Raw genomic sequence first — 13248 nt, forward strand, 5'->3', positions numbered from 1 at the left:
GTTCCTCGCGTTCCGGCCCCCATTGCGCCCGCTCGAGGGGTGGCTGGGCAAAGCCAAGTTCTCCAAACCCGCGCTGCGCCGGAGATCGGGCTCCGCGGCTCACTATGGGGCAGCGGCGCCGGCTGCTGCTGTGCGTCCTCCTGCTGGCGTTGAGGAGCCGTTCGGAGGCGCAGGAGGAGGAGGAGGAGGAGGAGCGCCTGCCCAGCAAATGCGAAGGTATCGTGGGCACCCACCTGGGCACCCACCCGCCCCTCGCTCGGACTGGAGCGCCAAGGAGGCACCCTGCGCCGCGGGGCAGGCACCTGGGGGTCCCGGAAAGGGGAGGGGGAGAAAACTGGCGCTCGCCGTGGGACCCCAGGCAAAGGATAACTTATCTGAGCTTGTTTACCCATCTGTAAAAGGGGCTTTTGATGAATCCCGACCCGGTTGTTGTCCCTCCCCTTCCCAGTCCCTGTTGCACCCCGGCAAGTGCCAGCGGCCTTAGCCTCGCCAGGGCTCGGGGATTTAGAGGAATTGCCCTGGATGTGGATTCAGGCTCGGCACTTGCTCCTGGATGCCTTCTCTTAAGCCTTCCTTTTCTTATCTGTAAAATGGTAATGATTGTGGTTGAATTACCGCGTTCTCCTTGCTGTTGTGAGTGGACTTGAAGGACTTTGTCAACTAAAGTCCCGAATAAATACTGGTTATTGTTTGTTGATTCCCTTGGTGCTGTTTCTCGGCCAAGATACTGGAGTGGTTTCCCCCACCCATTTTACAGATGAGAAAACTGAAGGTAAGCAGGGTTAAAGTGATTTGCCTAGTGTCACACAACTATCAATTGTCTGAGGGTGGATTTGAACTGGGGTTTTTCTGACTCCAAGCCTGGAGCACTATCCATTTTGCCACCTAGCTGCCCACTGACTATCATGACTGTATTTAAGTGGGTCTTTGGTCCAGCAGTCAGGGAAATTTCACCTCTCTTGTGAGCCTTTAGCTTCCACCAAACCCTAGTGCCTTTTGGAGTCAGTAGTAGATTTCTAAAAGCTATGCAGATGGAAGCCTTACCAAACAACAAAGACTTCAAATACAGATCCAGCAAAGAATTCTTAGTCATTCATCAAAGGACCAGCCTATCTAAATCAAGAGTCTATTACTAGGTAGGTCCAGTAACAATTTTTTTCCCAGCCCAACAACTCATAAAGATCAGTTACTGAAGTATAAAGGGATTATGTTCTGCATTGCTAGAGGGAGTATTTCCCATCCGGACAAAATCACAATTTCTTGAATTATAAAACTCTTGTGTCTCTGAGCCTATGCCTTAGAACTAATAGAAACTGTAATTCAAAGCCTACCAAGTTGGAGATGGAGTTTGAAGAAGCATATTAGTGTTGGAAAGGACCTTAAAATTCTTTTAGCCCACATGTCGGCAATTGTACACACCCTGCCCAGTCTCACCCTAGTTTGGAAACTTTAATTTAGAAGAAACCTTTTAGGAGATGATTCATCCATTCCTTGATGCCCATAAACTAGAAAGGATGAAAAAGGGTAGTTGTTACATTGCCTAACCGAGGGATGTTTGGGAAGAATATCCTCAAACGATTTTGGACTGTGCAGAAGTTACCCTATATTGATTTGTCTTTGGCAGCATAGCTAATGTTTTTCCCCTTGTTAACTGCATGTTACTGATGTAATTGTTTCAGAAAATCTGATTTCATAAGTGTAGCCCTTGTAAGTATAGAAGACAATATACTTAAATGGTCTTCAAAAGAAGGTGTGGCAAAAAAAAAAAATCTCCTGACAGTCAACATTATGGTAAGAGCCTCTTCCTATTTAGATTGGTTCTTGGTTAAGAAATGTATATAATCTCAGGGCAGCTAGGTGGTGCACTGGATAGAGCCCTAGCCCTGAAGTCAGGAGTACCCGAGTTCCAATCTGGCCTCAGACACCTAGCTGTGTGTCCTTGGACAAGCCACTTAACCCCATTGCCTTGCAAAAAAAAAAAAAAAACCCTAAAAAAAAGAGAAATTTATATAATCTATTCCCAAGACTATACTTTACCAGCATGTCCTTCCAGAGACCAGAACCCATTATGAAGCTTCAGAGTAGAATGCTAAAGGTATTACTGATATGAATAATAATAAGAAGAAAAAGAAGAAGAAGTAGCATTTACATGTCTATAAGATGCTTTACAACTACCTCATTTTATCCTTTTAACAGATCTGGGAGGCATTTTACAAATTGGGAAACCGAGGCAGACAGAGACTGAATTTGAACATGGGTCTGTTTTGACTCCATGTCCTTTGTTCTACCCACTATACTAATCATCCATCCATGTGACATAGGTGGAGTGAAAACAATAAAATAAAACAAGCATTTCTTTTGTTTAATCAATAAGATAAATGAGATAATATTTGTAAAGCACTTTAGCACAGTAGGTAACATCTCATATGTAATATATAGATGTTTATTCCCTTTCATTTCCCTTGATAACATGCAGTCCAGGCTTAGGGAACAACAGTTAAGGCATGAAAACACCAGCTATCTATCACTTTTGTCTAAATTATTTTACTTTCCTTTGCCAACTTCCTTTGCCTTGTAGAGAATTCTGGCTCCAAACCATTCTCTTTACACTCTACCCTGCCTTACTTAGGTCTAGTCTTTACTCTGTCTATGTATTTTTCTTCTGTATACTTTTGTAAGTACCTTGATTCAAGACAATTTTGCTTTTTAATCTTTGTATCTCTGGCACCTACCATAGTGTTTGGTAGGGTCTTAGTAATGCTAACAGTGATTTTCAGAGTTCTGTAATTATACCCGGGATCAATTGAAGAGAGAAGAGAAAAGAGGCAGTAAAGCCAATAAGGAGTATTGCAATAGTTCATGTGGGTGAGAATTAGAATTTGTGGCATCAGTAAGAATATAATAGATAGGCTGGATTCAGGAGATGTTGCAGAGGTAGAAGTTAAAGGACATGGTAACTGATAAGAGAAAAGGAGAGAACTTTTGAGATTATGAACACAGGTGACCAGATTAATGGTGGTTCATGGATGGAAATAATTATGTCAGAATAAGGAGCAGATTTGAGGAGGAGAATCAGTCTTTGCTGAAGCATATCTTAAAAAGAGTTATAAGTAAGGAGATAATTTGGGAATGGACTAGGAGGAGGATAAGAGAAAGGGTCTTAGATGTCAATATATGTCTGTACCCTAGGACAGGGTGAATGTTTTTTTCATAATGAACAGTGGGGATGCTCAGTCATGTCTAATGATTGACTCCCCTGTTCTTCCCTAGTTTTCCCACCTTCTAATCTACCCAAAGGAATTGAAATATTTTTGAACTGGAAAGGACCTTAGTGAACCTCTTTCCATCTTCTCCATTTCACTAGGTAGCCAGGCCCAAGGAAGTAAAATGATTTGTCAAAGTCAGGACTAATTAGTAAAGTTAATAATCATAACTGATATTTTATTGAACACTTTAAAGTTTGAAGTAGATACTACAGATATTCTTAGTCCCAATTAAAGATGAGAAAAACCAAGGCTGAGAGTTTAACCAACTTGCCCATTCACAGAGCTGGTATGCAAGATGGGATTTGAACCCATAATTTCCTTACTACCAAACCAACACATTATCAGTACCACCAGGTTGCTCAGAACTAAAGTCTGAGTTTCTTGCCTCCAAGTACAATCTGTTTTGTAATTTGTTTTTAACATGCTTCTGGCATTTGTTTTCTCTCCCACAGTCTGTAAAATATTGAGCTTGGAACTTCAGAGGGAGCTGAATCAGAGCAGCCAGTCTCGAGAGTTGCTAGAACTAGGGCATGTGCTAGACACTGGCAAGAGAAAGAGACAAGTCCCCTACAGCACTTCGTGAGTTTCCCTTGACTTTCCTTCTGTTGTGGTATCTGTAATGGTTCCCTAACTTATTTAATCCCCACATTCTCAATGATTTATCTGTTTCTTCCCCATTATCTCCATCTCTGTCTCCCACAGGGAAACTCGACTGGAGGAGGCCCTTGAGAACCTGTGTGAACAGATTCTGGATTACAGCATTCATGCTGAGCATAAGGGCTCCTTAAGATATGCCAAGGTAAAATAAATCATCTTCCCCTGTTTGCCCTTTAATGGAACAAACCACCAAGGAGGTTACACTCCCCAAAGGTACTATTCTTTATTTTTCGTCCTCCTGGAATCCTTTTTTCTTTTTGGCAAGGCAGTGGGGTTAAGTGACTTGCCCAAGGTCACACAGCTAGATAATTATTAAGTGTCTGAGACTGGATTTGAACTCAGATCCTCCTGACTCTAGGGCCAGTGCTCTATCCCCTACACTATGTAGCCATCCCCTCCTGGAATCCTTTGCCAAAACCTCCACCCCTGAGATGTCCTATACCATCTCTCATTCTACCTCAGATCTTAATCTACTATGGTACTCCATCCTCACCCCCAAGTTCAATGAAAAAGATCTGATGTTGTGGGAATGGGGAGGGAGGGAGGGAGGGAGAGAGAGAGAGAGAGAGAGAGAGAGAGAGAGAGAGAGAGAGAGAGAGAGAGAGAGAGAGAGAGAAAGAGAGACAAAAGAAATTGAGCCTGCCAGAGTCCTCTACCTCTTTCCTCCTTTCCACAATTCCCCTCTTCCAGGGTCAGAGTGAGACTATGGCAACCCTGAAAAGCCTGGTACAGAAGGGTGTGAAGGTGGATCTGGGAATCCCTTTGGAACTATGGGATGAACCCAGTGTGGAGGTTGCATTCCTCAAGAAGCAGGTAGGAAAATGTCACATTCCAGAAAGATGAGGTGAGATGAGACAGAGCAGGGTACAAACTTGAGGAATAGGATAAGACAATAAATACTGATCATGGGGGTGACCAGGGTCTGAGGCATAGACAGAGCTTCTCCTAGAAGAGGATATTGGAGGGGAGGCAGGGGAGATTAGAGGGAATGGATTTGAATTTCTGAGAGTTCTTCACCTGGAAGCAGAAATTCTGTCTGCTCTCTTCCTTCTCCTTTCCACTCTTCTCTCCTTGTCAGTGTGAGATGATGTTGGAGAGGTTTGAAGATGTCATCGAAAATTGGTACTTCCACCATCAGGAGTTGCCACTACAGCAATTCCTCTGTGAGGGGCATGTGCTCAGAAAGGAAGAGATGGGTGAGTGGCCCAGGGGCAGGTTTGAGTCTTAGTGGTAGAATTACAGGTACCTATTTGTATACCCAATGTTTGTCTTTTCATTAATCTAGATTGTCTTCAGGAAACCTGGATTAAGGAATCAAGAGAACAGAATGAGAAGGACCTGGAAGAGAATCTAGGGCATCACCCTCATGATGCTGCGGACCTCTGACTAGATCACTATTAAAGTTTTTATATACATATATGCATCTAGGTATGAAGGTGATGTCGCCTTTACAACTGTACCTTTAGTTTAGCCATGTTTGGAGATTCTGTCTACTCAAGTTGACTGCTGGATATGGTAGTCCTTAAGGTTGGCAACAACAGAAATCACTGTCAAGGCAAGATCATGGTACTTTGAAGGTAGATATGGAGCTCTGAGATATTTTCAGAATTACACCTGTACCACCATCTACCCTGCACATAATTCTGGTGGAGTGCTTAAAATGTCATTACCATCTTGGCAGATAAACATGTAAAGGATGTAAAAGAGCTTATAGAGGTCAGTAGTCATTAGTGTTTTTTCAGTGTACTTTCCTTCTAACAAAGTAGGAGGGGAGGAGGAGTGGCCCATGAAAGGGGGAAATGATCAAAATACACAGAGGACCCAGAAAAGATTCTTTGCATGTGTATACTGTCCTAAAATCCATGAGCATATGAGAGTTTCATCCTAGATCAGGGATCTGTGAATTTTTTCTTAATTTAGTAATTGCACTTAATATAATTGGTTACCTTTGAAATCTTACGTATTTTTTATGAATTTTAAAAGCATTATTCTGAAATGAAATCCATAAGCTTTTCAATCTGCCAGAAGGATCAGTGACACAAAAGTGATTAATAATCATTGGTTATTATAGCCAGGAGGAAGGGAAAAGCAGGTTGAAGGCCGAGGAAGAGGTAGGAATGTTAAAGATCCCATCTTGTTGCAGAAGGATTAAATTAAATGGGAATTAAAGGTTTGAGATAGGATTGATCAGGGCGAGTGGCAAAATTTTTTTAATGTTTTTATATATTTTACAAATATATAACTTTTATCTTTTTATATAATACACATTTTATAAATAGCTGGTAACTTTCATGCCTTTTTTTCTTTTCTCCCTTTGCCTAGAGTGCTCCTGGCCATGAGCCTACATGATTGGACACACTATTGGATGGGAACTTTCCTCTTGGGGATTTTCAGTGACATCTGTTCTGTGGTAGTCCTGCTTTTAGGCTAATCAGAGCCCCAATAGACTGGGGGGTGCCCAGAGAACTAATGGCTCTGTCATCTTTATCTTGTTCAAGACCTGGGGCCTGGTCCTTGAGGATCTGGACATTGGGCAGTTATAGTCCATAGGTAGGGCTACCCTGGGTACCTAAGCATCCAGAAGAATGGGGCCTTAGGCCCTGTCTTGGTAAACACTAGGGGCTTTTGGGTTCAGGAAATCCTATTAGAGGCCCTAATGATGGTGGTGGAAACTCAGAGAGAGACTCAAACTACAAGGGAAACCTGGGCCTATTCCTTGAAATAACCATCCTGGTTTCTGTGGCTGCTTTCCCTGCCAAGGATAGAGTGCTAGGCCTAGGGTCAGGAAGATCTATATTCAGATCCTGCCTCAGATATTTAATACTTGAGCAGGTTACTTAAATTCTGTCTACCTCAGTAATCCTCAGTTGTAAAATTGGGATCATAATAACATCTGTCTCTCAGGTTTGTTGAGAACATCAAATGAGATAATATTTATATAAAGCACTTAGCACAGTGCCTAGACAGAGTAGGCACTTAATAAATCCTTCCTTCCTCTCTCCCTTCTGCCCTACCCAGAAGCTTATACCTACTGTCACTGACCAAGTGAGGCATACATAGCCCTTATATTTGGACCCAGAACTAGAGGTTCAATGAGAGTTGCAGGGACATATTCTTGGTGTTGGTTGGGACAGCCTTTGGCACTTTGGTGAAGTTCTGTGATACATTTGAGGAGGAGGGGCAATTCAGGAATAACCTTGTTGACCCAGAGGATACTATATGCTGCTGATGAGGAGCTACCTGAACATGGAGAACAACCTTCAAAAGTTTTAAGGGAGGCTAGGAGGCAATAAATAGATACTATAAGGAAGGAGAGTGGGCCATCAGAATTCAAGAGACAAAGAACAAGAAAGGCCTCCCAGTGTGGACTGGCATCCGTGCAATGATGGATACCCTGGATGTGCCCTGGATACCCAGAGATCCTAAAGAAATGAGAAAATTCCTGCAAGCCCCTGTTGTCATCTTTTATATTAACATTGCTTCCCCCTTTTCTTTAGTTTCCTTTGGCTAGTCTGAAGAATTGATGTAGTGGTGAGAGCAAAATTTTTTTTGTTGTTTTTAATTGAAAATTTATTTTTCAAGTTGCATGCTAATGGTAGCTTTTCAACATTCATCCATTTTCATAGTTATGAGTTACAAATTTTTTTACCACTTTCCTCCTCCCCACTCTTCATGGTGACAAACAATCTGGTAAAAATTGTACATGTCATATTTGTGTTTAACATATTTACATATTAATCATTTTGTGTAAAAGGATTTAGTACTAAAGGGAAAAAAGAAAACAATGAGAAAGGAAAAAGATTTAAAAAAATGAATAGAGTGCGCATTCAGATTCTATAGGATCTTTTTTTTTCTGGATGTGGGTGACATTGTTCATAGATTTCTCAGGGTTATCCTTGATCTCTAAACTGCTAAGGGGAGCTGAATCCATGATCTCACGGAGAGAAAAAGTTCTTAAAAATGCTTTTCACCTTTTTTTAATGAGTCATTCTAATTTCATAACTGCTTAGGCCAGAGGTAACCAACTTTTTAAAAAAACTTATTTTTTCACATCATCACAATAATCTTGTAAAAGTAAAATACCCCTCCCCCTATAAAGATAGAGAAATCTCATGAAAAACAAAATGAGTCAAAAAGTGTTCTTCAGTCTGTATTCAGATATCATCAGCTCTGTCTTTGGGATGGACAGCATGCATTCTTTATCATGAGTCCATCACAGAAATTACTTCAATATTTTTTTCCCACAGTTGTGATTGCTAGGTGTATTTCCCTCCATTCTATTCCTCTCCTTCCCTATTTATTCTGTTCTCTCTCCTTTCACCCTGTCCCTCCTCAAAAATGTGTTGTATCTGACTACCCTCTCCCACAATCTTCCTTCTCTTCTATCACCTACATCTTCCTTACCTCCCCCCTTCCCCTTTCTCCCATCCCTTTTCTCTCCTATTTTCTTCTAGGGTAAGATAAATTTCTATACCATATTGAGTATATATGTTAACTTTTTAAAAATTTTTTTGTTTTTTTACAATTTTCCCCCCTAATCTTGCTTCTCTCCCCCTACCCCCCACAGAAGGCAGTCTATTAGTCTTTACATTGTTTTCCATAGTATACATTGATCTAAGTTGAATGTGATGAGAGAGAAATCATATCCTTAAGGAAGAAAAATAAAGTATTGTGCCTGAATGTTGTACTAATGGCATGAGCAAGTCCATCAAGATTGGTCATCACCCCCATGTTGCTGCTAGGGTGCACAATGTTCCTCTAGTTCTGCTCATCTCTCAGCATCAGTCCATGCAAATATTTCCAGGCTTCCCTGAATTCCCATCCTTCCTGGCTTCTAATAGAACAATAGTGTTCCATCATATACATATGTCACATTGTTAAGCCATTCTACAATTGAAGGACATTTACATAATTTCCAATTCTTTGCCACCATGAACAGAGCTGCTATGAATATTTTTGTACCAGTGATTTTTTTTTAGTACATTACTAAAATATTCTTGTTTAAGAGTAAACATAATACCCCCTCACCCCAAAAAATATAGATCCTCATGAGAAATAAAAAAGAAAATGTTTTTCAGTCTGTGTTGTGATATAATCAGCTCTGTCTCCAGTGGGTCACATTGTTTTTTGCATGGCAATGGGGTTAAAGTGGCTTGCCCAAGGCTGCACAGCTAGGTAATTATTGTATCTTGAGGTCGGATTTGAACCCAAGTACTCATGATTCCAGGACCATTCATACCTCCCCGTTACCGTATACTACATTTTCTCTCCCCTTTCACTCTGTCCCTCTTCTAAAATGTGCTGTGACTGATCACTGGCCCTGGGGCCAAGAGGCCCCAAGGCCACGTACCACCCCTAAGGCCCACCAACCATCAGGCCAAGCTGTGTGACCTTGGGCAAGTCACTTGACCCTACTGCCTTGCAAAAACCAAAATTACAGCCATATTCTTCCATGACACCATTATGGTGCTGATACCTAAACCAGAAAGAATCAAAACAAAGAAAGAAAATTATAAACCAATTTCCCTAATTAATATGGATGTAAAAATTTAAATAAAATATTAGCAAAGAATTATGAAGCAAGTTATCCTAGGATAAAATACTATGATCAAATAGGATTTATAACAGGAATTCAGGGTTGGTTCAATATTAGGAAAACTATCAGCATAATTGCACATAATAACAATCCTAACAAATGTCTTTCAGTAGATGCTGAAAAAGCTTTTTGACAAAATACAGTACCCATTCCTAATAAAAACACCAGACAGTACAGGAATAGATGGAGTGTTCCTTAAAATGATAAGCAGTATCTATCTAAAACCATCAACAAATATATGTAATGGGGAAAAGCTAGAAGCTTTCACTGTAAGATCAGGGATGAAACAGGGATGCCTGTTACCAATTTCTTTTTGTAAAAGTTCTAAGGGTTATTTAGACATTCTATTTCCTGATTCATTAATCTTGAATAATTTATACTTTTTGTAAATATTTATAGATTTCACTCAGAATATCAGATTTACTGTTATAAAATTGGTCAAAATATTTCCTAACTACTGCTTTAATTTCTTCCTCCTTAGTGGTGATTTCACTCTTTATTTTGATACTAGATATTTAGTTTTTATAATCAAATTAATCAATGTTTTATCTGTCTTATTGCTTTTTTTTCATAAAAACATTTTTAGCTCAATAGCTTTTAAAAAAGTTCAATCTTAATCTCACCTTTGAGTTTTCAGAATTTCCAATTTGGTGTTTAATTGGCAATTTTTAATTTATTATTTTCTTACTTGCATGCCCAATTCATTGATTTGTTCTTTTTTTCCATTTTGTTGATATAGAATTTAGAGAAGTAAATTTTCCTCTTAGTACAGCTTTGATTGCATCCCATAAATTTTGGTATGTTGTCTCATTGTCATTTTCTTAATGGAATTATTGTTTTTCTGATTTGTTCTTTGACTTGCTTATTTTTTAAGATTAGATTATTTAGTTTCCAGTAAATTTTTAATCCATCTTTCCATTGCCCTTTGTTGAATATAATTTTTATTGCACTATGATCTGAAAAGAACACATTTAATATTTCTGCCTTTCTGCATTTGATTTTGAGGTTTTTATATCCTATTACATAGTCAGGTTTGGAGTTTTTTTTTGTAGATGCCATGTGCTGCTGAAAAAAAATTTTGTTCCTTTCTATTCTCATTCAGTTTTCTCCAAAGGCCTGCTATTTCTAACTTTTCTAAAATTCTATTCACCTCCTGAGTTTCTTTCTTGATTGTTTTCTGGTTGGAATATCAAGTTCTGAGAGGGGACATTGAGGTCCTCTAGTAGTATAGTTTTGCTCTCTATTTCTTCCTGTAACTTTAATTTAAGAATTTGGATGCTGTACCCTTCAATCCAGCAATACCACTACTGGGGATGTACCCTGAAGAGATTATGAAAAGGTAAAAACATCACTCATACAAAAATATTCATAGCAGCCCTGATTGTGGTGGCAAAGAATTGGAAATTACGTGAATGTCCTTCAATTGAGGAATGGCTTAACAAACTGTGGTATATGTATGACACTGAACACTATTGTGCTATTAGAAACCAGAATAGATGGAAATTTAGGGAATCCTGGAAGTATTTGCATGAACCAATGCTGAGCCACCCAAAAGAACACTGTACACCCTAATAGCAACATAGGGATGATGATCAACCTTGATGGACTTGCTCATTCCATCAGTACAACAATCAGGGACAATTTAGGGCTTCTGCGATAGAAAAATACCATCTGCATCCAGAGAAAGAATTATGGAGTTTAAACCAAGACCAAAGACCTTCAATTTAGGGGAAAAAAACCATTATATTATTATGTAATTTTGCTATCTCATATTTATTTAAGGATATGATTTCTCTTTCAACATATTCAATTTGGATCAGTGTATACCACCGAAACAATGTAAAGACTAACAGACTGCCTTCTGTGGGGAGGGGTGGGGAGGGAAGCAAGGGGAAAAATTGTAAAATTCAAAATAAAATCTTTCAAAAAAAAAAAAGAATTTGCATGCTGAGGCAGCTAGGTGGTACTGTGGATAGAGCACTGGCCCTGGAGTCAGGAGGACCTGAGTTGAAATGTGATCTCAGACACATAATAAGTCTTTGCAATGGCTTTGCAACAAAACTAAAACTAAAAAACTAAAAAAAAATTTGTATGCTATATTTCTCTTGGGGTGTGTGTGTGTGTGTGTGTGTGTGTGTGTATTAGTATTTATATTGCTTTATTGTCTATGGTACCTTTTAGTAAAATGTAGTTTCCTTCCTTATTTGTTTTAATTAGGTCTATTTTTGCTTTTACTTTGCCTGAGATTAGGATTACTACTCCTGCTTTTTTTTACTTCAGCTAAAACATAGTAGATTCTGCACTAGACCTTTATTTTTTATTCTATGCGTATCTCTCTGCTTCAACTGTGTTTCTTGTAAGCACCATATTGTAGAATTATGGTTTCTGATCCATTCCATTTTATAGGAGAATTCATCCCATTCACATTCACAGTTATAATTACTACCCCTGTAATTTCCCTTGCTCCCATTCTTCCTTCTGTTTGTCCTATCTCTCCTTTCACTCTCTCCTCACCAGTGTTTTGCTTCTATCTATTATCTTCCCTTCCTGTGTTAGTTCCCACTTCCCATTTCTTCACTGTTGGGTAAAATAGATTTTTATATTCAATGATGTGTATGTTATTACCTCTTTGAGTTAATACTGATGAGAGTAAGGTTCTAGTGCTGCCCACCACCTACCCACCCATCTTCCCCTCCACTATAATAGATCTCTTGTGTCTCTTCATGTGAAATAATTTACCCCATTCTACTTCTCCCTTCTTCCATTGTACTCTTCTTTCTCATTCCTAAAATTTTTTATGCCTTTCCTTCAAATTTATCTTATACTCATATCCTCTATGTATATTCCTTCTAGCTGTACTATTAGTGACACAGTTTTTAAGAATTACAAGCATCAGGAGTGGCTATGTGGCACAGTGGATAAAGCACCAGCCCTGGAGTCAGGAGTACCTGGATTCAAATCTGGTCTCAGACATTTACTAATTACCTAGCTGTGTGGCCTTGGGCAAGCCACTTATCCCCATTTGCCTTGCAAAAAAAAAATTAAAAGCATCTATTGTTCTATTAGAAACCAGGAGGGATGGGAATTCAGGGAAGCCTGGAAGGATTTGCATGAACTGATGATGAGCAAGATGAGCAGAACCAGAAAAACACTGTACACCCTAACAGCAACATGGGGATGATGATCAACCTAGATGGACTTGCTCATCCCTTCAGTGCAGCAACCAGGGACAATTTTGGGCTATCTGCAATAGCCCATCTACAATGGAGAATACCATCTGTATCCAGAAAAAAGAATTATAGACTTTAAGCAAAGACCAAAGACTATTCCTTCAAAATAAATAAAATCCTTGAAAAAAATAAAAATTAAAAAAAAAAGAATTACAAGTATCATCTACCTATGTATGGGTGTAAACAGTTTAGTTCTGTTGAACCCCTTATGTTTTCCCTCCTTACCTTTTTATGCTTCTCTTGGGTATTGATATTGGAGATCAAGTTTTTGGGTTACTTCTGGGTTTCTCCTTAAGTAAGCTTGAAATCCTTCTATTTTATTGAATGACCATCCCCTCCCCTTTAAGTATTTTTGCTTAATTCTTCCAGATAAGGGATCCTTGGTTATAATCCTAGTTCCTTTCCTTTTGGAATATCATGTGCCATGACCTCCAATCTTTAACTCTAAATCCTATGTAATCCTGATTGTGGCTACCTGATATTTGACTTTTTTTCTGGT

The 13248-nt window shown here is 39.3% G+C and overlaps 1 protein-coding gene across 2 annotated transcripts; it reads left to right on the forward strand.

The window, feature by feature from the left end:
* Positions 1-9: 9 nt before the first annotated feature.
* CNPY4 (canopy FGF signaling regulator 4) lies at positions 10-10010 on the forward strand. Of its 2 annotated transcripts, XM_074225293.1 has the most exons (7): positions 10-216; positions 3719-3845; positions 3969-4065; positions 4614-4736; positions 5002-5119; positions 5209-5351; positions 6246-10010. In XM_074225293.1, exons 1-6 carry the CDS (start codon positions 105-107, stop codon positions 5307-5309), a joined length of 678 nt encoding a protein of 225 aa, XP_074081394.1. In that variant the 5' UTR covers positions 10-104; the 3' UTR covers positions 5310-5351; positions 6246-10010. The 2 variants fall into 2 exon arrangements, with proteins under 2 accessions (XP_074081394.1, XP_074081392.1); XM_074225291.1 differs by lacking the exon at positions 6246-10010 and having other exon boundaries at positions 5209-6233.
* Positions 10011-13248: the final 3238 nt, after the last annotated feature.

Source organism: Macrotis lagotis, chromosome 2, assembly GCF_037893015.1.
Source record: "Macrotis lagotis isolate mMagLag1 chromosome 2, bilby.v1.9.chrom.fasta, whole genome shotgun sequence".
NCBI lineage: Eukaryota > Metazoa > Chordata > Mammalia > Peramelemorphia > Peramelidae > Macrotis > Macrotis lagotis.